The sequence below is a fragment of the Oncorhynchus clarkii genome, chromosome 7 (assembly GCF_045791955.1).
Source record: "Oncorhynchus clarkii lewisi isolate Uvic-CL-2024 chromosome 7, UVic_Ocla_1.0, whole genome shotgun sequence".
NCBI lineage: Eukaryota > Metazoa > Chordata > Actinopteri > Salmoniformes > Salmonidae > Oncorhynchus > Oncorhynchus clarkii.
Genome location: NC_092153.1, coordinates 12,817,503 through 12,844,250, shown reverse-complemented (window position 1 = coordinate 12,844,250; position 26,748 = coordinate 12,817,503). Strand labels below are relative to the sequence as shown.

Below are 26,748 nucleotides of genomic sequence, written 5' to 3'. Positions count from 1 at the left end.
CAGCAAGGATGACGTCTGTGTAGTTAAGATGAACAACTCGTACCGAGATCCTATTCATCACTCCCACCAGTGTCTCTACAGATAGACACTACACGCTATCTGAAATTAGACATTTAAATGGACTGTGCAGGCCAGGTAATTAGCTGCAGTGGGTGAAAAAACAAGCTAGCGTTAATTTAATCATTTCTCCAAACCTCTCAGCTGCAGGAAATGTAAGACCCTCCAGCCTTTTGGGCTGGCATCCTCCTCTCCTTTCCATCTCCCCTTCGTTCTTCTGGGCCTATTTCTTTCCTTCCTGACATTTTTCACATCCTATTTAATACGGTCTGGAGGACTGCGATCATCTACTTATTAGTTCCTGTGCTACATCATTGACTGGTTCTGTCCCTCTAGGGAGGAACGCCTGCTGTGTTGCAGTGGGATGGATGTGGATTAATTATGTCTCTCTGTCTTAAAGTCTGATCCAGGGAGATAGCCAAAATCCTGCTCTGATGAAGGCTATGCCCGAGTCCAGAGCCTGACAGGGATTGTGTTGATTCTTTGAGGCATACCATAGCAAGAAATCTGGTCGCCCCAGTTTACATACTGTAAACATGTCCCATTGGAATAGGCCTACTTTAAAATGCATCCTTCCTTCCCCCTTCTTTGAATGAATGATTGATCTGACATGACTGGATGGATGAAAGCTATGTAGTGGAACTCTTGCTTTCACCTGTCCAGTTAGTCATTGCTTTCACCTATCCAATTAGTGATAACTTCAAGGAAGGAAGTTGGGAACGAAGGATGAGTTTTTAAAGTATTCAAACAGGGCCCTTGAACACTTTCTATGTTGGAGCTTATTTGGGGCACAACAACATTTACCATCCACTTCCCTTTGTACTGTGTACTTAAAACACCCTTAGAGAGATTGTCAATGGTGCTCGTTTGGCACAGAAACTGTGTCAGTTTCTCTTTAAGGTTTCAGCTCCATTTTCATTTACGAGTGTAGAGACGAGAGCAGTAAACCCAATCTCCTCCCTGAAGGCACACTACAGCCCATTAGCACCACTGTCTCCACAATAAAGAAAGCTCTGAAGAGTTGAGGGAGAAAGAGAGAGAAACACATCCACAAACACACTGCCTGTAAGATTAAGATCTCTTTATTGGTCAGTTGCACACATGGTCTAATCTAAATTTGGCATCCGCTTTTATCCCAATCCCATCGAAAGACACACGTACACATACAGGTTTTGGAGATAGCCCCCTGGGTAACGACAGAACAGGGACCAGTGCTCATCAGAGCTCCCTCATCATGTTCTGCCTCATTTGAGCCTTTTAGAAAAAACTATGGACACTGAGTCTGTAGGTCGACTGCAACAGGAGACAGTGTTGTTAGCTACAGCCACTTATTGTCTCACTACACTTTCATCTATAGTTACCTTATGGCTCAGAGCTGTGTTACAGCTAAAAACCTGAGGGCTGGCTTCTTGCACTTGTCAAATAAAAAGCTTTGTACGTGACAGGAGGCTGTTGAGGGGAGAACGGCTCATAATAATGTCCAGAACAGAGCAAATGGAATGGCGTCAAACACCTGGAAACCATGTGTTTGATGTATTTGATACCATTCCACGGATTCTGCTCCAGCCATTGCCACGAGCCGGTCCTCCCCAATGATTGTTCCACCAGACTCCTGTGTTGTACATTATACAGTGGGGCAAAAAAAGTATTTAACAACATGATGAGAGAGGCCTGTAATTTGAGAAATGAAAAAAGGTCAAACGTTTTCTGTAAGTCTTCACAAGGTTTTCACACACTGTTGCTGGTATTTTGGCCCATTTCTCCATGCAGATCTCCTCTAGAGCAGTGATGTTTTGGGGCTGTTGCTGGGCAACATGGACTTTCAACTCCCTCCAAAGATTTTCTATTGGGTTGAGATCTGGAGACTGGCTAGGCCACTCCAGGACCTTGAAATGCTTCTTACGAAGCCACTCCTTCGTTGCCCGGGCGGTGTGTTTTGGATCATTGTCATGCTGAAAGACCCAGCCACGTTTCATCTTCAATACCCTTGCTGATGGAAGGAGGTTTTCACTCAAAATCTCACGATACATGACCCCAGTCATTCTTTCCTTTACACGGATCAGTCGTCCTTGTCTCTTTGCAGAAAAACAGCATGATGTTTCCACCCCCATGCTTCACAGTAGGTATGGTGTTCTTTGGATGCATTCTTTGTCCTCCAAACACGACGAGTTGAGTTTTTACCAAAAAGTTATATTTTGGTTTCATCTGACCATATGACATTCTCCCAATATTCTTCTGGATCATCCAAATGCTCTCTAGCAAACTTCAGATGGGCCTGGACATGTACTGGCTTAAGCAGGAGGACACGTCTGGCACTGCAGGATTTGAGTCCCTGGCGGCGTAGTGTGTTACTGATGGTAGGCTTTGTTACTTTGGTCCCAGCTCTCTGCAGGTCATTCACTAGGTCCCGCCGTGTGGTTCTGGGATTTTTGCTCACCGTTCTTGTGATCATTTTGACCCCACGGGGGGAGATCTTGCGTGGGGCCCCAGATCGAGGGAGATTATCAGTGGTCTTGTATGTCTTCCATTTCCTAATAATTGCTCCCACAGTTGATTTATTCAAACCAAGCTCCTTACCTACTGCAGATTCAGTCTTCCCAGCCTGGTGCAGGTCTACAATTTTGTTTCTGGTGTCTTTCCAGAGCTCTTTGGTCTTGGCCATAGTGAAGTTTGGAGTGTGACTGTTTGAGGTTGTGGACAGGTGTCTTTTATACTGATAACAAGTTCAAACAGGTGCCATTAATACAGGTAACGAGTCGAGGACAGAGGAGCCTCTTAAAGAAGAAGTTACAGGTCTGTGAGAGCCAGAAATCTTGCTTGTTTGTAGGTGACCAAATACTTATTTTCCACCATAATTTGCAAAAAATTCAATAAAAATCCTACAATGTGATTTTCTGGATTTTTTTCTCTCATTTTGTATGTCATAGTTGACTTGTACCTATGATGAAAATTACAGGCCTCTCTCATCTTTTTAAGTGGGAGAACTTGCACAATTGGTGGCTGACTAAATACTTTTTTTTGCCCTACTGTATGTAGCCACGTAGTATCTGTTAGAAGACCACTTACAGCTGTAACAATAACAAACAATTAACGCAGCACTGCAACCGCAAAACCGTAAAGAAAATCTACTAGCGTGTCTCAGGAAACAAATGGGTATTGAACTTCAGATTGTTGACTCAAGACTGCATTAGCCCATTGAGTTAAAGCCTCGGCATTAGCTTTGGGAGCTATGACTAATCTTAATTTTCCAAGTAAGGCGACTAATCACGCAAACTGAACCTGCTCCACTATACATGGAATAAGGGTGGCTGTCTGTGCAGCATGGCAGCGGGCTATATAAGGACAGTAGACAGTTCATCTTATCCACAGCGAGGCCCAGCACCAGACACAGCTCTTTAACAGAGCCAGCTGAGGGGTCTGGATGAACATAATCAGATGGGCCAGGCTACAGAGGGACAGCCAGACCATGCAGTTATTGGATTGGGTTCTGACAGTTTTCAGTAACACTTGTAGTCTGGATTGACTTCATATCAATCATATCATAGTCCTAATCATCTCATAGTCATATCATAGTCATAATCATATCATAGTCAATCATGTCATAATCATATCATAGTCATATCATAGTCAATCATGTCATAATCATATCATAGTCATATCATAGTCAATCATGTCATAATCATATCATAGTCATATCATAGTCAATCATGTCATAATCATATCATAGTCATATCATAGTCATAATCATATCATAGTCAATCATGTCATAATCATATCATAGTCATATCATAGTCAATCATGTCATTATCATATCATAGTCATATCATAGTCCTAATCATATCATAGTCATAATCATATCATAGTCAATCTTGTCATAATCATATCATAGTCATATCATAGTCAATCATGTCATAATCATATCATAGTCATATCATAGTCCTAATCATATCATAGTCATAATCATATCATAGTCAATCATGTCATAATCATATCATAGTCATATCATAGTCAATCATGTCATAATCATATCATAGTCATATCATAGTCATAATCATATCATAGTCAATCATGTCATAATCATATCATAGTCATATCATAGTCAATCATGTCATAATCATATCATAGTCATATCATAATCCTAATCATATCATAGTCATAATCATATCATAGTCATATCATAGTCATAATCATATCGTAGTCAATCATGTCATAATCATATCATAGTCATATCATAGTCAATCATGTCATAATCATATCATAGTCATATCATAGTCATAATCATATCATAGTCAATCATGTCATAATCATATCATAATCATATCATAATCATATCATAGTCAATCATGTCAGAATCATATCATAGTCAATCATGTCATAATCATATCATAGTCAATCATGTCATAATCATATCATAGTCAATCATGCCATAATCATATCATAGTCAATCATGTCATAATCATATCATAGTCATAATCATGCCATAATCATGTCATAGTCATAATCATATCATAGTCATAATCATATCATAGTCAATCATGTCATAATCATAACATAGACCTAATCATCTCATAGTCATATCGTAGTCATATCATATCATAGTCAATCATGTCAAAGTCATAATCATATCATAATCATGCCATAATCATATCGTAATCATTTCATAAAATCCAAATCAGATTGGATTTGATGATAATCATGTCATAGTAATAATCATATCATAGTCAATCATGTCATAATCATATCATAGTCATAGTCATAATCATAGTCATAATAGTATCATATCATAGTCATAATAGTATCATAATCATATCATAGTCATAATAGTATCATAATCATATCATAGTCATAATAGCATCATAGTCATAACAGTATCATAATCATAATAGTATCATAATCATATCATAGTCATAATAGTATCATAATTTTGTGATAGTCATGGTGGTATTAGTGGCATTCAATAAGCATTTTTCTACGGCTGGCCATGCTTTCCACCTGGCTACCCCTACTCCGGTCAACAGCACTGCACACCCCACAGCAACTCGCCCAAGCCTTCCCCATTTCTCCTTCTCCCAAATCCAGTCAGCTGATGTTCTGAAAAAGCTGAAAAATCTGTACCCCTACAAATCAGCCGGGCTAGACAATCTGGACCCTTTCTTTTTAAAATTATCTGCCGAAATTGTTGCAAAACCTATTACTGGCCTGTTCAACCTCTCTTTTGTGTCGTCTGAGATTCCCAAAGATTGGAAAGCAGCTGCGGTCATCCCCCTCTTCAAAGTTTGACCCAAACTGCTACAGCCCTATATCTATCCTACCCTGCCTTTCTAAGGTCTTCGAAAGCCAAGTCAACAAACAGATTACCAACCATTTCGAATCCCACCATACCTTCTCCGCTATGCAATCTGGTTTCAGAGCTGATCATGGGTGCACCTCAGCCACGCTCAAGGTCCTAAACGATATCTTAACCTCCATCAATAACAAACAATACTGTGCAGCTGTATTCATTGACCTGGCCAAGGCTTTCGACTCTGTCAATCACCACATCCTCATTGGCAGACTCGATAGCCTTGGTTTCTCAAATGATTGCCTCGCCTGGTTCACCAACTACTTCTCTGAAAGAGTTCATTGTGTCAAATCGGAGGGCCTGTTGTCCGGGCCTCTGGCAGTCTCAATGGGGGTGCCACAGGGTTCAATTCTTGGACAGACTCTCTTCTCTGTATATATCAATGATGTCGCTCTTGCTGCTGGTGAGTCTCTGATCCACCTCTACGCAGACGACACCATTCTGTATACTTCTGGCCCTTCTTTGGACACTGTGTTACCAACCTTCCAGACGAGCTTCAATACCATACAACTCTCCTTCCGTGGCCTCCAATTGCTCTTAAACACAAGTAAAACTAAATGCATGCTCTTCAACCGATCGCTGCACCTGCCCGCCCATCCAACATCACTACTCTGGACAGTTCTGACTTAGAATATGTGGACAACTACAAATACCTAGGTGTCTGATTAGACTGTAAACTCTCCTTCCAGACTCACATCAAACATCTCCAATCCAAAGTTAAATCTAGAATTGGCTTCCTATTTCAAACTCACTGGCTCCAGGTCATCTACAAGACCCTGCTAGGTAAAGTCCTCCCTTATCTCAGCTCGCTGGTCACCATAGCAGCACCCACCTGTAGCACGCGCTCCAGCAGGTATATCTCTCTGGTCATCCCCAAAACCAATTCTTCCTTTGGCCGCCTCTCCTTCCAGTTCTCTGCTGCCAATGACTGGATCGAACTACAAAAATCTCTGAAACTGGAAACACTTATCTCCCTCACTAGCTTTAAGCACCAGCTGTCAGAGCAGCTCACAGATAACTGCACCTGTACATAGCCTATCTATAATTTAGCCCAAACAACTACCTCTGCCCCTACTGTATTTATTTATTTTGCACCTTTGCACCCCATTATTTCTATCTCTACTTTGCACATTCTTCCACTGCAAATCTACCATTCCAGTGTTTTACTTGCTATTGTCACGCCCTGACCTTAGAGAGCCTTTTTATGTCTCTATTTGGTTTGGTCAGGGTGTGATTTGGGGTGGGCATTCAATGTTTTTGTTTTCTATGATTTTGTATTTTTATGTTTTGGCCACGTATGGTTCTCAATCAGGGACAGCTGTCAATCGTTGTCTCTGATTGGGAACCATACTTAGGTAGCCCTTTCCCTCCTTTCAGTGTGGGAAGTTAACTTTGTTTGTGGCTCTTAGCCCTGTTGTTTCTTGTTTTGTTGGCGACATTTTAAAAATAAAAATAAAAATAAAATGTACGCTCACCTCGTTGCGCTTTGGTCTACTTCCAGCAACGGCCATGACAGCTATATTGCATTTACTTCGCTACATTGGCCTTTTTTTTGCCTTTACAAATAAATAAAATAAATAAATAAAATTAGTCAGGCAGACTAGAGATAGAGGCATGTAAAGGATATTTATATTAGAAGAGGTTTATTTTAACCCTCTTTCTGCTGCCCAGAAGTCTAACAGTGATTAGAGAGGCTAAAGCCGCCTTTCCTATCCAGTAGCCATTGATTATCACCTGCTGCCTCGACACGCAAACTACAGGATACGGCTGCATATTTCAACAGGGGCAACGACGGAATCTCTGACTGGGGGGTTCTGGAGACCCGGAACCCCTGTAGATGATGGAAGAGCAGGCAGGCAGGGCTGTGATTTAGAATTTGATGCAGAAGGGTCAGAAAGAGATTAGGCCCAGTACTCATGGGAAGCCAACTGTACCAATGTGCAGTTCCATTGACTGACTGAGTTCCATTTGGCTGTTCAGTCTAAGGAGAAATGTAGGCCTAACACAGAGGAGGAAGTAGCAGTCCCTCTCCAGACTGAGTATCTATTGCTTTTTTTAAAAGCCTAAATGAGGCAGAAAATACTGAGAGAGCTCTGATGAGCACTGGTACCTTTTCTGTGGTTGCCCAGGGTGCTACATCATGTTTGTGAATGTGTTTCACTCGTTCGCCCGCCACTCTCCAGAGGTCTTTACTGTGGAGCCAGCGTCGTTAGTGGGCTGTAGGGAGGAGATATGGCCCACTGCTCCGATCTGCACTCATTAAAATGAAGCTGAAACGTTAAGAGAGAACCAGACAGACACCATTTTCTAACAGCACACACCTTGGTGCAGTAAACTAAGCACACCGCATAGTGAGGTGTTGGTGCTTGGATCAAAGCGATACTAAAAGAGATACCATATGATTGCTTATGACCTTATGACCTGACCTGACCTGTCTAGCCGATATGTAAGTTGGTGCTTGAATGTAATAGGTGCTCCTATCTGGCCTTTCCTGACCTTAAAAGTTTAGGCTAGTTAAGAACAAGTTCTCATTTACAACTGCGACCTGGCCAAGATAAAGCAAAGCAGTGTGACACAGACAACAACACAGAGTTACACATGGAGTAAACAATAAACAAGCCAATAACACAATAAACAAGTCAATGACACAGTAGAAAAAATAAAGTCTATATACAGTGTGTGCAAAAGGCATGAGGAGGTAGGCAATAAATAGGCCATAGGAGCGAATAATTGCAATTTAGCAGATTAACACTGGAATGATAAATTAGCAGATGATGATGTGCAAGTAGAGATACTGGTGTGGAAAAGAGCAGAAAAGTAAAGTAAATAAAAGCAGTATGGGTATGAGGTAGGTAGATTGGGTGGACTATTTACAGATGGACAATATTCAGCTGCAGCGATCGGTTAGCTGCTCAGATAGTTGATGTTTAAAGTTGGTGAGGGAAATAAAAGTGTCCAACTTCAGCGATCTTTTGCAATTCGTTCCAGTCACTGGCAGCAGAGAACTGGAAGGAAAGGCGGCCAAATTAGGTGTTGGCTTTGGGGATGATCAGTGAGATATACCTGCTGGAACGTGTGCTACGGGTGCGTGTTGTTATCGTGACCAGTGAACTGAGATAAGGTGGAGGTTTACCTAGCATAGACTTATAGAGGACCTGGAGCCAGTGGGTCTATCGAATATGTTGCGAGGGCCAGCCGACTAGAGCATACAGGTCTCAGTGGTGGGTGGTATAAGGTGATTTGGTAACAAAACGGTTGGCACTGTGATAGACTGCATCCAGTTTGCTGAGTAGAGTATTGGAAGCTATTTTGTAGATGACATCGCCGAAGTCGAGGATCGGTAGGATAGTCAGTTTTACTAGGGTAAGTTTGGCGGCGTGAGTGAAGTAGGCTTTGTTGCAAAATAGAAAGCCGATTCTAGATTTGATTTTGGATTGGAGATGTTTAATATGAGTCTGGAAGGAGAGTTTACAGTCTAACCAGACACCTAGGTATTTATAGTTGTCCACATATTCTATTTCGGAACCGTCCAGGGTGGTTATGCTAGTCGGGCGGGTGGGTGCGAGCAGCGAACGGTTGAAAAGCATGCATTTGATTTTACTAGCGTTTAAGAGACCACGGAAGGAGTGTTGTATGGCATTGAAGCTCGTTTGGAGGTTAGTTAGCACAGTGTCCAAGCAAGGGCCAGAAGTATACAGAATGGTGTCGTCTGCGTAGAGGTGGATTAGGGAATCGCCCGCAGCAAGAGCAACATCATTGATATATACAGAGTCGGCCCAAGAATTGGACCCTGTGGTACCCCTATAGAGACTGCCAGAGGTCCGGATTTGACACATGCCCTCCGATTTGACAGACTGAACTCTGTCTGCAAAGTAGTTGGTGAACCAGGCGAGGCAGTCATTCGAAAAACCAAGGCTTTTGAGTCTGCCGATAAGAATACGGTGATTGACAGAGTCGAAAGCCTTGGCCAGGTCGATGAAGACGGCTGCACAGTACGGTCTTTTATTGATGGCGGTTATGATATCATTTAGTACCTTGAGCGTGGCTGAGGTGCACCCGTGACCGGCTCCGAAACCGGATTGCACAGCGGAGAAGGTACGGTGGGATTCGAAATGATTAACTTGGCTTTCGAAGACTTTAGATAGGCAGGGCAGGATGGACATAGGTCTGTAACAGTTTGGGTCTAGGGTGTCACCCCCTTTGAAGAGGGAGATGACCGCGGCAGCTTTCCAATCTTTAGGGATCTCGGACGATACGAAAGAGAGGTTGAACAGGCTGGTAATAGGGGTGCAACAATGGCGGCAGATCGTTTTAGAAAGAGAGGGTCCAGATTGTCTGGCCCAGCTGATTTGTACGGGTCCAGGTTTTGCAGCTCTTTCAGAACATATTTTGTCTGGATTTGGGTGAAGGAGAAGCTGGGGATGCTTGGGTAGCCAGGAGGAAGGCATGGCCAGCCATTGAGAAATGCTTATTGAAATTTTGGATTATCATGGATTTATCAGTGGTGACCGTGTTACCTAGCCTCAGTGCAGTGGGCAGTTGGGAGGAGGTGCTCTTGTTCTCCATGGACTTTACAGTGTCCCAAAACTTTTTGGAGTTAGAGCTACACAATGCGAATTTCTGCTTGAAAAAGCTAGCCTTTGACTGCGTGTATTGGTTCCTGACAATGAAAATCAGGAAGCGATAGGAACTACCAATGACATGCTATTGATAACAGAAAAGTTTCAGACTATGACCTTCAGTGACTATGTAACCACTAGACTACACTATTTAACAATATATATTTTTAAACTATTGTACTCATTCTAATGTTTTTCATGATGATATTTGCAGATGAAGATATGAATGAAACCACATTCCTTCTCTCACAGTGTTGTTTAAACATTCTACCCTTCGATAGGCCTACACCATGAATGGAAATAATCTTGAATAGGGCTGAATCTGGCCAAATCACTATAGAAACCTCAAATTCCACACGGTGGAAACCAAGTCGGTTTGTTTCCATGCCTACTGTACATACGAGCCTTAACTACCATAGAACTGAAATGGGGCTGATCTAGAATGGCCATTCTCATTCATTGAATGCAGAGTTCCGTGTGGAAGTTTATAATTGAGTATGTTTTTCAGTGCAAGAATGTAGTTGGCTGACATTTTGGTAGGTCTGTGTTAAATCAAGTGGAATTTCTAGCCATGTCTGTTTTACCTATTTCTAGCCTCACTCTTCTCACCCCTCTCATTTTTGGCCTCTTTCCAGACCTGCTAAAGACCTGCCAGAAGCACCCCTGGGAGATAGAACTTCTTTCCGTAAGAATAATGTTTTTTTCACCTTACATTAAAGGATAGTTCACCTCAGTGGTACAAATCTTTCCTATTCATTTGAATCCTGAGACATTTACACAACAGATGCCGTGGGATATGGAGCTCGACTATAGGCCACATTTGAGGCATGACAAACTTTGGCTTTGGAGAATGAACTATCCCTTTAACTGGAAGCCACATAGGCCGTCCTATGAGAGTAAGGGAGGTGTGGAGATTACGCAGCACTGTCAACCCACAGGTTGTCACGCAGCCTGACCAGAGACGGAAGACAGACATCCCACTCCCAAATTGTTTCTAGTTCATAAACAGTCAATGAACTAAGCAGACCCAGCTGCTATCATATTGATGTCTATGGGAGAGTCACCCCTTAAGACTGGACTGTGACAAAAAAAATCTATGTTAAAGCCTGAGTAAGACATCTTCATTTATCCACCATCTTCTCCCAGAGATGAAGTCCGGTAGGGACGGACAAAACTGGACTGTGCACTGACACCCCAAGCTTGGGGATTGTGAGCTTGTGACAGATTTCTTTCCTTGTGGATGGGATGTTGTGTGCACTGTCGTCTCAAGCGTCTTCCACTCCACAGACAGACGGGATGTGAAATGCCTACTTTAGCAAGCTAGGTTCAATTGTAGTGTGCTCAGTCTGAGTGGGGGGTTATCAATGAAAAGTTCTGAACAGTAGGTAGCTTAGCTTCTTATTTCGATAAGTCTGGTTGCAGCTGTCGACAATGTAGCCTGCAGTAAGTAGATCTACATGTTCTTAGTTGACAATGCTGCAGAAGTGGTTGTTCCTTTCACAATTTCTATGGCAGGAACTTGAACTAGCGGTTAATTCTTATTTAAACTAGGCAAGTCAGTAAAGAACAAATTCTTATTTTCAATGACGGCCTTGTTCAGGGGCAGAATGACAGATTCTTACCTTGTCAGTTCGGGGATTCGATCTTGCAACCTTCTGATTACTAGTCCAACGCTCTAACCATTAGGCTACCTGCAGTGTGTTTACGTAGGAGGGATGTTCACAGAGAAATCAGGAGTTCTCCTTCTTTTGGACATGCCGTCAGTGGTACTAGGGGTTCACCACTTGTGGGTGGATATTTTTTTTTTTATGTTTAGCTTCATTCCCAAACCTCAAGGGTAGGATATTGGATTAGGCATTCCCATAGCTACTTTATTTTAGAACACCCACCCACAGGAGAGCATTGCTACTGTAAGCATTATACAGTGGGTTTGAATGAAATATACATATTAAGCCACAATGTTGTCAGCAGGGTTTTTATACTCAAGTGCTGCCAGTTGATAAGTCTTGCCTTGTGCTTCTGATAGACGGTTGCTCTGACACAGGCTTGCTAGTGTGTGTAGTGTTTAATGTTGGGCAGTAGATGGATAAAGTGTGATGTGAATGGGTCAAAAGGTGAGATGAAATACAGTCTACATTCTGTACTACAATGACAGTGAACAACTAGCTGGTGTTCGTTGACTGCACACTGAAAGCAGTGCTCATGGTTAAAACAGAGAGAGTAGAGAGACTCCAGGAAGGATAGGAAAAGAAGGACCTGAAGATCTGTTGATGCTGTGTTTATTCTGGAAAGTCTCCAAGTTGCAATGAGGAAACGTGCAAGCACACATGCACAAATCATACACACCAAAGTGGGAGCTGACTGAAAGTTTATTTATATTACTGTTAAAAACATGTATAAAATTGGTCCTGTTCCAGAAACAAGGCACACAATGTCAAATGTCTTGGTTCATCATCTCGATCTCAGTGTTTTAGTATCACGCATTCCCTATATAAAAACACATCCACATTTTACAGAATTTAAAATTCCGAGCAGCAAGACAACCATGCAAGAACTTGAGCGATGCAAACTGGATGCTTTCTAGTAGTACGTCTCCCTCTCCACCCAACCTAAAACAGAGAAGATGGAAAACAGGATTTAGAGATCAATTACCTCTGGTAAAACAGGTGGACTAAGGAAGGCTGTAGCATACATAAACAATGATCGTGTTAACTATCCGTGTGTGGTTCAGACGATCACTGAGGAAGACAGTCAAGTGACCGACGTCTTTCACATCAACTTAGTCTCTGATAGCATACCGGTTTACTCACATCAAATGTATTTTATAAAGCCATTTTTACATTAGCAGTCGTCAATGGAGTGTACTAGACTCCCAAACGTGTCTGTGTCCACTGTCTTGCACATCTGAAAAATTTGCTGCTGCTTAAAGATTTACAGACTTCGCTTGTTTGCCAGATAGTAAGGCTGCATATTTAGGTAGCCTTTATTATCCTCCTGAGAACGAGGGAAAATCTTGTGGTTTTGAGAGCCAAACTGAGAACTTGTATGAACAAGTACAGCAGATAGTCACAGTAATAACTAAAAGGGATTTAGCCTCACCTCCTGGGCTGCGTCGGATGATCAGTTTTCGGATTTCATCATAAATAAAGATGAGGAGAGAGTATGGGAAGGCGCAGAACCACCAGCTGGGTCTAAGGAGAAAACAAAAACAAAACATAAAACAACAGATCTGAAATGACTCCAGACCAGAATACACCAAGAACAGACGTTAACATTTTAAGCAACACATAGCTAAGCTTAATAGAAGTCCTCCAAGAGTTAAGTATTTTTGGTACTACAAATGATTTTATTAAGAGATGAAGTGTACCTAACTGAAAGGTCTTTACTTACTTGAGTGGGTACATTCTGAGGGCGATGCCCATTCCAGGACAGTAGGACAGGAAGGCGGCCAGGGCGGTCTCCTCAAACAGGCCAAAGATGAGAATCTTGTTCCTGAGGAGGACAGAAGCAGCATTTAAAATCAAGTCATTTCTTTGACAACAAAAACTAACAACAGCCGATGCTCTTCAAAATGGCCACTGAACTCACCTCATTCCTTGTTGGAAGACTGAGTTCCTCCTGGTCTTACAGATGATCAAATCAGCCCACTGTACAACCACGATACTGGCGAAGAATGCTGTGTGGCAGGTGAACTCCACAATCTTTCTCTGTTCATAAGTCTGAGGGAAACAGTCAGCAACAGAGGGAGAAACCGTCAAAACACAGTCAGCTAATCATCTAGAATCAGACCAATCAACAAGGCTTGTGAAAACCACATTGGTGTCTGCATACGCACCCACTGCTGGCCATAGCTATCCTCCAGGTCGTTGCAAAATTTGTTGTCCCAGTCCACACGAATACCTAGCAGTCTGGAGGGTAAGAACCCATTCTCAGCAAGGATCACAAAGTATGTGAAGAACCCAGCCAAAGCCTGGATCATACCTATGGAGAGATGGGGAGACAGGATCAGATGGGTGAATTTGTATCAGATTCTATCCATGTCATTCTGTCTGTTGGTTTTTCTATGTTGCATCAATCTCCATAAAAAAATGTTTTAAAGTTTGATTGTCACATCACCGGACAGGTGCAGGAGAATGTGTTGTTTTACAGGGTCAGCCATAGTAGTAGGGTGCTCCTGGAGCTTATTAAGGTGAACTGCCTTGCTCAAGGCACGGAGCAAAGATTTTCACCCTGTTGGCTCGGGTATTCGAACCAGCGACCTTTCAGTTACTGGGCCAACACTAACCGCTAGGCTACCTGCCGCCCTACAGTGATTCCCAAGGAGTATCACGTTGGTGGGAGAGGTTCGCGACCCATGATATGATGCAACCGCAGTATGTGAATCCTGTCCATATCAGTGTTTCCTCTTAAGGAAAGTCCCGCTCACGTGGAAACCTCTGGTTTAAACCTATTTTTGGCTCCATCACCAAAGTGTGAAACATCCCATAATCACTCAGAGACCCCTTCTCTTATCACCAGGGAGGCTATTTCTGGCGCATACCCCACTTTCAGCTGATCCCAAAACCACCCAGTCAACTTAAGAGTCTAGAATCCAGTTTGAGGTGTATGAGATGTTAATCTTTCATCTAAGAATGAAAATACTTTGTTTTGCGCAAGTAAGGCTTTGTGAAAAGCGGTCTTACCGATTTGACCGTAGGCTATGCTGATAAGTCTTTCATTCACCAGTTTGTCTGTTTTGGAGTTTCTGGGCTGTCTCTTCATGATGTCACTCTCAGCAGCTTCGTAGGCCAGGGAGATGGCGGGGACCTGGAAAGTTGAGGACGATTTCAACAATTAGAATAAAACTGAACAGTTACCAGAGATTTAGAAAAGAAAAATCTTAAATATACAAATTCCTCACCATGTCAGTTCCCAAGTCGATACAGAGGATGGTGACGGTCCCTAGGGGCAGTGGAATGTTGGCGATGATGAAGAAGAGGAAGGGTGTGATTTCTGGAATATTACTGGTCAGGGTGTAGGCGATGGACTTCTTCAAGTTGTCAAAAATCAGACGGCCTAGGAAAGGTACATGCATAACGTTAGTGAAAATAATGCAGAATAGAAGGAACCCCAAACATTCTAAATCCACTGAAATGCTGCTTCTACCTTCTTCAACACCAGTCACGATGGAGGCAAAGTTGTCATCCAGGAGGATCATGTCTGCAGCCTGCTTGGAGACGTCAGATCCAGAGATCCCCATAGCAACACCGATGTCAGCCTTCTTCAGAGCAGGAGAATCGTTCACACCATCACCTGTCACAGCCACAATAGCACCCTGTCGATAAGAAGGAGAGGTGTTTGAGTCTATGGAGAGAGAAAACTGGTAAACACATTTTTAATTTGAAAGGAATTTATCTACGCTACAGTCACTCTGTTTACCTCTCGTGAGATAAGCCTAGTGTCTTTAAGTTGAGCTGAATATTACCTGGCGCTGGCAGCCCTCCACGATAATCAGCTTCTGCTGAGGAGAGGTTCTGGCAAACACAATCTCTGTGTGATATTTCAGGATGTCGTCCAACTGTTCAGCGCTCAGGTCCTTGAGGTCACCGCCATGGACCACACAGGCCTTGGCATCCCTGGGAAAAAATGTACCCTTTATTTATGGAAAATCCCATTGATATGAAGACATTTCTATAATGTCTATAAGCACTCATGAGAAGGACCTGACATTCAAGCTTGAATAAAATCTTTGAAAAAGGACTTTAAAAATGAAAAATGTAGAAACTGCAAGGGTTTTACTGTTGTTTCCAATAACATAACTTTAAAAAAAAAAAAAATTTTTAATGCAACATACCTAGGGTCAACTTCATTGACTGGAATGTTCAGACGAGCAGCAATGTCCTCAACAGTCTCGTTTCCTTCAGATATGATTCCCACACCCTTGGCAATGGCCTTAGCAGTGATAGGATGATCACCAGTGACCATGATAACCTAAGGGAAGGAAGGGAAGAGGAGTGGTCTGATCACAGTGGCTGCTATGTGGATTGACTGAAGAGTAGTGTCAAGTATTACATTGCCATACCTTGATTCCAGCACTCCTGCACTTTCCTACAGCATCAGGCACAGCAGCACGGGGAGGGTCTATCATGGACATTAGGCCAACGAAGCACAGATTCTCAGTTGGGAAGTTCACCTCTTCACAATCAAACTGGAAGCCCTCAGCGAACTGGTCATCAGGGAGCTGGAAATGACAGAACCCTAAACGGATACAAAATTGTGAAAATGTGAATTGAAAAAAGGTGCAAAAGCACAATTTTACACCTCACATTGGATCATTTGACAACAGATGGAATAACAAAAATACAGTAGTATTGGCTAGTGATGACTGAAATAAATGACTATTACCCAGCACTCGCTCTCCCAGACCACCCAGTTCCATGTAGGCGTTCTGGAAAGAGTCCTTCATCTCATCATCCAGAGGCTGTTCTTTGCCCTGGATCAAAATGGTGGAGCAGCGGTCCAGGATCCTCTCAGGGGCTCCCTTCATCACCAGCAGATGCTTGGACTCACCCTCATTCTTGTTTAGGTGAACGGAGAGCTAAGGGATAAAATTATAGGAGCAGCCATTTTGAAAACAGATTACCAGAATAGGCATAACCATATTGATCTCTGTGCCAAAGGGAAGGGTTTTCAAAGACTTATTGAAAACTTATTTGCCCTTATTTCATGTGGCAGGGTGCCATTGCCCTACCTGGTATTTGTTGGTGGAGTTGAATGGGATTTCAGCAACCTTGGTGTACTGGTCTCTCATGCCTTGCACAGACCCACAGCACAGCTCAATACATTTCAGCAGGGCAGACTCTGAGGCATCACCAGCCACATCTCTCTGTGAGAGGGAAACGAGTAGGCAGATGAAGTGGACGTGGTACGCCGCTGGCGCACACTCTCTTTCACACACTAGCACTTCCATGTGGCCCATTAAAACATTAAAATAACCTCCATCAATTTAAACAGACTGAATGAAAAGGACATCTTTGTAGATTGAGCCTGGTAGAAGACAAAGACCGTGACAAAGAGAAACTGAAAATAAGGGGTGAAATTAAGTGTGGTAATCACAGCTATTCCAAGGTGAGATGATTAACGGAGGGAGAGGTTATATTCCAGGGGATTGCGAGGGCTGAGGCAATATGAGGCATTCGGTTGACAGGGGAGGAATTACATAAGGTGAAAGACAACCCTGTTGAGCCTTTTTAGAGGCATTACATGCTGAACTCCTGTCGATAGCTCCATGTGTATACGGTTGTCAATTCACTCTGGGGAAATGAGACACTTACTTTAAGGATAGGAATACCGCTCTGTTCTGCCAGGAAGACGGCACGGTTACACAGGCCAGCGACTCTAGCCAGGGCAGCCCAGGTGGCAGAGCTCCTGTCGAAGGAGGTACCGCTCTGGTTCTCTGTGGTGTCAGCCTCATGGATCTGGTTGTCGAACCACATGTGAGCCACGGTCATTCTGTTCTGAGTCAGGGTTCCGGTCTTGTCAGAGCAAATGGTGGAGGTGGAGCCCAAGGTCTCAACAGCTTCGAGATTCTTCACCAGGCAGTTCTTCTTGGCCATACGTTTGGCAGTCAGAGTTAAACACACCTACGGAGAAAGCCAAAAGTCACTCAACATGTCTGTCGAAACAAATTGGCAATGTACTGGTTTTTGGAGCCATATCTGAAGTGTTTGGGGGGGGGGAAAGCACTCCCGAAAGACCGTACTCACAGTTACAGTGGCCAGGAGACCCTCAGGCACGTTAGCGACAATGATTCCGATGAGGAAGATGACAGCTTCCAGCCAAGAGTATCCGAGGATGAGGGACAGGACAAAGAAAGACATGCCCAGGAAGACGGCCACACCGGTGATGATGTGGATAAAGTGCTCAATTTCAATAGAGATCGGGGTACGTCCGACTTCCAGGCCAGAGGCGAGGGTAGCAATACGACCCATAACAGTGCGGTCACCAGTGTTGATGACAATACCTCTGGCAGTTCCTGCAGGAAATAACGTGCAGATTTCATTTAACAATCAGGACATCATATTGACTACTGTTTAACAGCACAGTTGACAGTGATTCAACCTCAGAAATGGTGGACATACTTTATACAGCAACAGGACTTCATCAAAGATAGCCCAGTCATGGTTTGTTTTCTTTTATTTATTTGCCAGGGACCATGTACAACACGCCCTTGTACCAGATTTAGCTAGATTCCTAATTTGTTATCTGTGGTCCCTGGGCAGAATGTATTTTTATTTGGTTTGTTTCTCATCTGAGCAACTCTGCTCTGTTAAAGCACCTTCAACACAGTTGGTAGAGAAGAAGGCAATGTTCCTTGTCTCCAGGGGGTTGTCATTGGAGTAGTCCGGAGTACGTGTCTGGGGCTCCGATTCACCAGTGAGGGAGGAGTTGTCCACCTGAGTGGGGAGGGAATTAGATTAATACAATAATGAATGGCACGGACATGGGCGGAACGTGACGTATTTTGAACAAGGGGATTTTAAAGTACCCACTTTGCAACCGCTGGCAGAGATGATTCTCAAATCGGCGGGAATCCTATCTCCACCTTTCACCTCCACCAGATCTCCAACCACCACTTGTTGAGCGTTGATGTTCATCTTCTCACCGTCACGGACAACCAGGGCTTGCTACAAGGTAGAGGACACAACCAGATTCATCTTTAAATGTAACAATAAAAGGGGGAAAAAACACCTTCAAAAGAAGTGTTTCTAAAACAGCCAGTACCTGTGGGACCAGGTTCTTAAAGGAGTCCATGATCTTTGAGCTCTTGGCCTCTTGGTAGTATGAGAAACAGCCAGTAACAATGACAACAGCAGAGAGTACGACACCCAGGTACAACTGTGTGGGACAAAGATGCAGAACGTGTTAGAATTAAGTTAACCTCCCCCGCACAAACACCAGTACAAAAGAACTACAAAACCCAAGCATCATCTGCTTTCAATTCCATCACAATGTCAATCAAATCAACAGTCTTCATCTTGGAATCTTACGTTATCATTGGCCGGCTCATCCTCCATGGCTGCCTGGATTCCGTAGGCCAGGAAGCAGAGGAGAGCGCCAGTCCACAGCAGCATGGAGAACCCGCCAAACATCTGCTTGCAGAACTTCACCCACTCAGGGGTAGTGGGAGGAGGGGTCAGGGAATTGGGGCCATCACGGGCAAGGTTCTCGGCAGCCTTAGCACTGGATAACCCCTGAGGAAATACAAAATTGGTTGTGTTACTTTACATGTCGAGACCTCAAATTAAGATGCTGTAGGAGGATACTTAATTTTAAAAGAATGGGTGCTTCCCTCCCACCCAATCTTTTAAGGGTATACCATTATCGACCCTTGCTTTTTAAAATCAAGTATATTGCTATATTCGGGCATATCTAGGTACCCCACCCTTCCCCATTCTTGAGATTCTATTTCACGGCACGTGATAAGGAGAGAGGAAGTAAATTGTCAACACAATAATATCTCTCTGCGAGGTCTGTCAGTGGCAGACAGAGACACTGCAGGGCCAAGTCATAACTCTAATTTCACATAAGGCAGAGAACAGAGAAACAAGTCAATGGGGCTCTGGAGAGAGTCGAGGTGCTGACAGTTGCCAGGCAACTCGCTGCAAACAATGAAAACAGTGCCATCTCCTCTGCTGGGATTGAGCGCATCCTAAATCTGGGCTGAGGTGCTATGAGCCTGCTGCTTGTGAATTATTCAAAAGGACCACTCGGCTGCGCTGCTAGGTTTGGAGGCGGTAATCTACTATTCCCCTTGATCTCCAAATCATGATCAAGAGTCCATTTTCATGGATGTAAAAGAGGGATAAAGCATCTCTCGTATTGCCTCCTCCAATTGCCTTGTTTATTTGTCACATCCAAGCCTATGATAACCCCCTTCTTCCACGGTTTAATAATTGGAAGAGATCCCAAGAGTCCGAAACCCATAACTTGAGCAGAACTTTGAAGTCCATCACTTGACTTAATTTTTCTATTCAATAATTGAAACTATTCGAATTGAGGAGAACCGAACTGAATTGCCCTCCAGCTGTGTTCGATAAGTAACTAATTTGTTAACAGAAAACAGTGCAGAGGAGATGAATGAATTGCCAACTGAAATGAAAATCAGTGAAGCTCCAGACTTACCTTACTAAGGTCGGTGCCGTATTTGCGGTTGAGCTCATCCAGGGTCAGTTTATGGTCATCCTATGGGACAGAGATTAGGAACATGTCACTCACAATCGTATTGCACTGCACTTCTGCACCATCGAGATAAACATACAGTACATTACATGCAGCGCCAAGCTTGACACCAAGTCAGTGACATCAACACACGAGTGACCAAGACTTGTGATTTAAAGATGAACTTCCCAGGTCCTGAAAGAGAATGAAAGTGAGAAGCCGACTCACCAGATCAACTTCCTTTTTCAACTCATCCATGTCCCTCTCCTTCTTCATGGCCTTGGCATTCTTCTTCTTGCCTCCCTGCTCAGAGGTCGCCGCCAGCTCATACTGTTCCCGTCCTTCCTACAGAGAGGGCAAGAAAAGATAGTTAGGAGCGATAAGAAATATATATACACAAACACATAATAGAATAGGTAGAAAGAGGCCCTTTAGAGCTCTGCCCGAAAAAATAAAATCATCACCCAACTCAAGCCCCTGATACGGAATCTGCTTATAGTATAGTTTCCCATAGTGTTTCCGAGGCATTAATAAAACCCAAGTCTGGGGGCCCAACTCTTGAAAAGGTAATTCATTGAGTCAATTAGAGAAGCACTCATTTGAACAAAGGATAAAAATGCTAATTCTTCCGTTACAAATGACTTACCAGAAGTCACCCAACAACTTGTGGGTTATTGATGTAGCATTGTTCTACTGAACGTAAGCCCAGTTATCATTTACAAAACAAACGTGACCTAGACAGGTATGGTGCAACCAGTACAAAGATAGTTGTGGCTGTCCCTTTTGGACTATCACCCAGTAGGCTTTCACCTTTTAGAGTCTACGACCTGTGCTAGATAGCACAATTACTTTCACTACTCAGCAGAAGAAACTCAGATGTTTGAAAATGGCATCTGTCTGAAGTTCATGAGGAATGCTTAATGAACAATCATGTCACAGACCGTCACTTTGCACAACTGCGTCAATAAGGAGAGCTGTGGGAGGGGTGGGGCTGAGGGTCATTTCAACATACTCCACTGCAATTCAGTAATGTCAGAATATTAGGCCTTGAGGTCTTGAGTACACACAGAACTTTCTTCCTCTGGAGTCATCTCATTGTGAAAGTCCAAAATAACCCTGGCACCTCACCTTCTGCAAACACATTGTTCATTCACTCTTCCCTTTCTCCATGATCAAATCGGTCACTTTTGGGAAGAGGACAAAGACCTGTTGAAGAATGCGTGTCAGCTAGACGGCTGAAAAGGGGAGGGTGTTGGGACACTGCGGTAACAGGATAACGCACAGTACCAGATAAACATCGGTAAGGCAGTTAGCGATCATAAATGATTCAGGTTCTACTGGTGTTCAGAAGTGTTTTGGCTGTGGGGGAGAGAGCTCTACATGCTTCTCTTGATTTGACACTATGAGGTTACACAAAAGCTGCTTGACTCTAAGCAAGACAGTTCCTGGTTCAGAATGTGATCCCCAAGTCACAGGGGCTTGACTGATAATTAAACTTTGTTGTTTGGTTACAACTGAATCCAACATTAGGGGTCCTACCAGTTTTTTTTGTTGCTGTTGGAACAGTAAAGGGTAGAGGTGGAACGACAAGTCCTGCTGGAGTCTTCCGGGCCCTCAAGGAATCTGTTGTCGCAGTCCCCTGTGGTCTTTTTATTAGTTGACAGGCACACAGACTTGCCCTTCTTGAAAATGCACCCCCCTACTAATACTATTTAGAAATATCCCTTTTACTTTCCCAATAGTGTACACATCCGTTATTACCACAATGAAGCAAGGAAGGGAGGATGCTGTTTTGGAAGTATTACTCAGCTGTCTCTCAAACGAAACAGGAAGCTACTGCACTGAAAACAGGAAAAAAAGTGTGGATGTCAGCAATTGTGTGGAATCTCTCACAAGACCAATCATGCAAAAACAACAGTTGTCCCACTACAAGTCTGAGAACAATGAGGCTTTGTATGTACCTCTATAGAGAACCACGTAAAAACAATAATGAAAAATGGGGCAGAGAAATAGATCTTTAGAGTGACTTTATTTTGGACAAACTGTACAGTCATGGAATTTATTCAGACCCTCTTAGCAAAACACTTAAGATACCAGGCTTACCGCATTCTTATATGGGATTACTGTAATGGTTTGATCTGGGAGTGGGAGCAACACCACTGTGGTAAACATGGCTTGGGTCTGCATACCATTTCTCCCATAGTTTAGAGTAGTATATTCAACTGCGTAATCGGTGTTCTCATGAACATTGCATATGGGAGTGAGTGTAATTAGTCAGGGACAGAAAGAGAAACAACTATGTGTGAAAGAGAGTGCAAGAACATAGGGTGGGTGGAGAAGGGGGTGAAGCTGGCAAGACATCTCTTTCCAAGAGGACAGAAAGTTTGAAAGAACAACTGTCCTCATAAAAACAACAGCAATAGACAGAACAGAGCCTCAGTGAGATGAGGGGCCGCTCACTTTTACGCTAAAACACCACCACCGCCAGATCAACAAAAGTTCATAAGAGACGGTCGAGCGGGTGCATATTTTACAGCCAGGGTCGAATTCCTGTGAACACCATTCCTGGTTCTGTACATGTGCCAAATACAAAAGCTGCTCACTCAAGCATATTGGCTCCTCCTCGCCCTGGGACTTTGCCCCGTTGCTACAGGCGACATAACCACACCTCTCAGATATCTGAATGGACCGAGTCACATGTTACTCTCCTCCCCCTTTTCTCTCCCTCTCTTCAGTTCAGAAAAAAGTTCATTTATTCACAAGAAACGCATTTAAAACTCCCACCACGTCCACTGGAAGAGACGGTTTTCCCACAGAACAAAAGATGGTGGAATGCCAGTTTTTCTCCTTAAGACCCCAGGAACCACAGTTAAAAGCAGAATACGAATCAATGGGATGCAACTTCCTTTATTGCGCTAGTCTGAAATGTAGGTTAGAACAGAATGCACGTGGCTATTGCGAAATGCCGATTGGGAATAGGCCTATGGGACAAACGTTTTTTTTTACAATTCCCTCTGCAGTTGGAACAAATCGAAATTACAGTGGAGGAAACAGAAGGTGTAATAATGTGTGGAACTCTCCATAATGTTCAGGCAGCTAAGCCAAACGAGCAGAGGGAGATCGAGCAGGAGAGAGAAAGGGGCAGTGGGGGTGAGATGTGTTCTCTGTCACAGAGATGGGGTGGCGTGTGACAAAGGGGATGCCTAATACATAGTGACTGTCGAGCGGAAAGAATGTGAAATCCTCAGGAGAGAGCAACAAAAAAAAATGTTTTGAAGAGCGCTAGAGAGCAGGTCTCTTGGTTCCACAGTGGACCCCTGGGGGGAAAGAATGGTCAGCTGAGGCCACAACCTGATAGTAGCTCAGAGATGGAACACTGGAGAGAAATAAAATAATTCCCAAATTACTTCACCATATAAAAAGGCCTTGTTTTGGACATATTCTAGGCCTCATTTGTTTACAGTGGAGATTTTCCACAAGCCACTTTCCATCACACTCAGTGGTGGAATCTTGAAAACAATGACCCCCCCTTGATGAAAGATGTCGAGAAAAGAAGTGGAAAAACAAAGAAAGAATGCGCCCTAATAACATTACAGGAAAACAGCCTTGTTTTCAGATCACAGTTTATTTTGAGAGATGGAAACAATCTGCCATTCAACCAGTTCAGAAAAATTCTGCTAGCTCCCTCTGAACAGGAGCCTATGAAGAATGATGACAATGCAGCAACTGGTGCCTCACCTTCAGAGCGGTCTCATATACCTCACCACTCTAACCAACCCTTTGCTCCCGCCAGCCCTATGTCACCCTCATTCTCTCCCTGTACCTCTCATCCCTCTCTGCAGTCTCCTGGAAATCATTAGTCCGGCTGTCCAAGCATCTGTGCCTATTGCGCGTGTACTGGACCGGAGCGCGGAGAAGAGGACAGAAGGGGTGGGGGCAGAGCAGTGTTCACCACAATACAGGGAAAGAATCCAAAACATGGAGGTTTGCTGCTCTGCATTCACATCATACAACCAATCTGTCTCTCTAATCACCCCTCTCTTACTGTAGCTGTGAATGCATTTTATCACTGTGCCCGTGTGATCCGTTGCCCAGCAGGGAGTGGCGAGCATTTTATATGATGCTATTAACCTCCCCGATATCCTACCAGTCTGCCATACAGTACCCAAATACAGGAGTCACAGGTAGGTAGCTGTAAAATATATATAAAACATCAAATAAAAATCACCCCAATAATTGATACATTTTCCATCCCCATCAGGTAGTTATTTAGACAGGTGTGATGACAAAAACCCTATTGACTAAGGATTGCCCATAAAAAAAAGACACTTAATTCTACAAGTCTAGAACAATATGCCTCGATATGAGATGAATATACAACAAATCTAGTGTATTGAACAGCATTGGAGCAACTAGGAGATTTAATTTGTCTTGGACCGATTTGTATCAAATTTAATAAAAACGATTGTTTTTTGGAAAAGCGATTACTTTCATTAATACATGAGGGGGCTGTAGTTGATGTAGGTCTTCCCAAAGACACATTGTAGGCCTATCTGAACATTCGCAGAATGTGGGCTACACAAGAAATGTCATACACAACCATATGCCAAATCCATATACAACAATTAAGCTTTATGTGGAATACATTAATTTTTTTTTTTTAATCGATTTTGCAGGTGCTCAAATGTTATCAAGGAACCGTTCTGTATTTTCCCCAGAATCAGATGACCTCGTGGACACCATTGTTGGGTCTCTGCGTCCAGTATTACGAAAGTTATTAAAGGTATTTTCGTGAGCCAATGCTAACTAGTGTTAGCGTGTTCCCATATACTTCAAGTCATTGCGCTAACGCTAGTTAACTCTGGGGAACTAGATAAGGGCATCCTGCTCAAATCCAGAACTATCATTTTAAGCAACCAAAGTGCATTATTCCAAATTAGGCCATCTACATAAAAACTATATTCAACGAGCATGACAAAAACAAATAAACACCGACGACTTTGGCGCATGGTTGATATTGTGAATGGGGTGGACTAGGGTTATTATTCAATTTATGAAGAACAGACTTTCGCAACAGCCTACAGTCGCAACTACATTTAACCAATTGATTACGAATCTGAATATTACCTATATTTCTCATTGGGGAACAAAATTCAGTCAAGCGGGTTACAAGTCACCATGCAATACTCATTGAAACAAAGACCATCACTTATATTCAGAAGTGGGCTACAGGCTCTGTATGGCCGTGTATCTCAAAGTAACACAAGTCACAATATAGCATGTCTGCCTCCACTTCCCGCAACTCGAATTTAAACAGACCACGCTATATTTGTAGCCACCTTCCCGGCAGTTTACTTGGATGAAAATAAACATTGTATCAATCTTCAAACTTGTCTTACGCCGCCAATTCTATCATCGTAGCGCTTACAAGCTTTTCTCATTGGCGACTAGATCCAAGCTAACCAACCTGTGGATCTTCAGTATCAATGTAAAAACAACACATTTTTAACCCTAATTGACACTCGATCAAGACACGTTATGAAAGCAACTTTTGTTCAGCCTACAAAATGCGGAAGTCACTTTCCCATCGCAGGCATTTTGAAAGAAAAATGCGGCCATCTACGTACATGTGATCATTTGAAAACAACTTCGACCGTATTATCTTTTTTTAATTGATACCACTTTTGACAAATTGCCTACCATTATGAATTGCGTAAATTAGGCTACAGTAGCATTTCATGGAGGAGCTGGAATGTGAAGATGGAAAGAAAAAGCGCACTTACTCCACGTCCCATGTTTGCAGTTTTGTGGAGGAAAAATAAACTTATTGAACAATCAAATCCCAATTTACTTAAAAACTAATTGAAAAATGTATTGCCCCTGGATGTGCCCTTATCCACACGTGTCACTCCTACCGGACACGCATCCAAGCTCCCCGTTTCATTAAAAGGTACAATACTTATATACAGTGTTTCTTTCGATCGTGACGTCTGCACTTTTTGCCATGGTAACATAGAATGGAGGGGCGGAGTCCCCATTATTGAATGTTTTACGATTATCGGCCTTCATAAAGTAGATTGAATCCATTGCGTGACAATGGACTTTAGTCTCTGTAACTTCAAATATTTATGAAGGAAAGTCACTTGGTCTCTTCTGTGCAGCCTTATTCATATTATGATGATATCTCTCACCACTCATATTCATAATGGATACTAACCCATCCTCAATTCTCTTTAAACCTATCCTCAATCGTCTTTAAGAATACTCTGCGTGTTTTGTTTGTCTCTTTTCTCTTAATTTCCACATAGATTTAGGAATGAAAATAATTTAAACACACACAAACACACTCTATTTCTGTCTCTCTCTCAATCACTCTCTCTCTTCATTCCTTATTTTAACCTCATTTATGGAAAGGGATACTTTTTGTGTAAACTCCATCACTGGTCTTTAGGAGGTTTAAACTTGAACGAACCAGGCCGTTAAACCCTGTAGGATGTAAACTTCCCCTCCTGACCCTGTCATGAACACTTT

General features: G+C 43.0%; 1 protein-coding gene across 1 annotated transcript; it reads right to left on the bottom strand.

Annotated features, from left to right (window-relative positions):
- Positions 1–12,368: 12,368 nt before the first annotated feature.
- LOC139412902 (sodium/potassium-transporting ATPase subunit alpha-1) lies at positions 12,369–26,223 on the bottom strand. The gene is made up of 22 exons (XM_071159741.1): positions 26,001–26,223; positions 20,446–20,562; positions 20,182–20,241; positions 19,047–19,250; positions 18,781–18,894; positions 18,549–18,683; positions 18,335–18,452; positions 17,763–18,031; positions 17,331–17,639; positions 16,748–16,882; positions 16,402–16,594; positions 16,079–16,254; positions 15,851–15,987; positions 15,482–15,632; positions 15,163–15,331; positions 14,918–15,072; positions 14,700–14,823; positions 13,853–13,998; positions 13,606–13,736; positions 13,408–13,509; positions 13,117–13,208; positions 12,369–12,626 (listed from the first exon to the last, which is right to left on the bottom strand). The coding sequence occupies exons 1-22, from the start codon at positions 26,010–26,012 to the stop codon at positions 12,598–12,600; spliced, it is 3,078 nt and encodes a 1,025-aa protein (XP_071015842.1). The 5' UTR covers positions 26,013–26,223; the 3' UTR covers positions 12,369–12,597.
- Positions 26,224–26,748: the final 525 nt, after the last annotated feature.

Excerpts from the sequence above, each read along its gene's own strand:
- LOC139412902 (XM_071159741.1), bottom strand. Across the intron at positions 18,895-19,046 it reads ATGAGCCGGCCAATGATAAC|TTGTACCTGGGTGTCGTACT; the intron begins GTAAGATTCCAA and ends TGTCCCACACAG. Across the intron at positions 13,999-14,699 it reads CATAGCCTACGGTCAAATCG|GTATGATCCAGGCTTTGGCT; the intron begins GTAAGACCGCTT and ends ATCTCTCCATAG.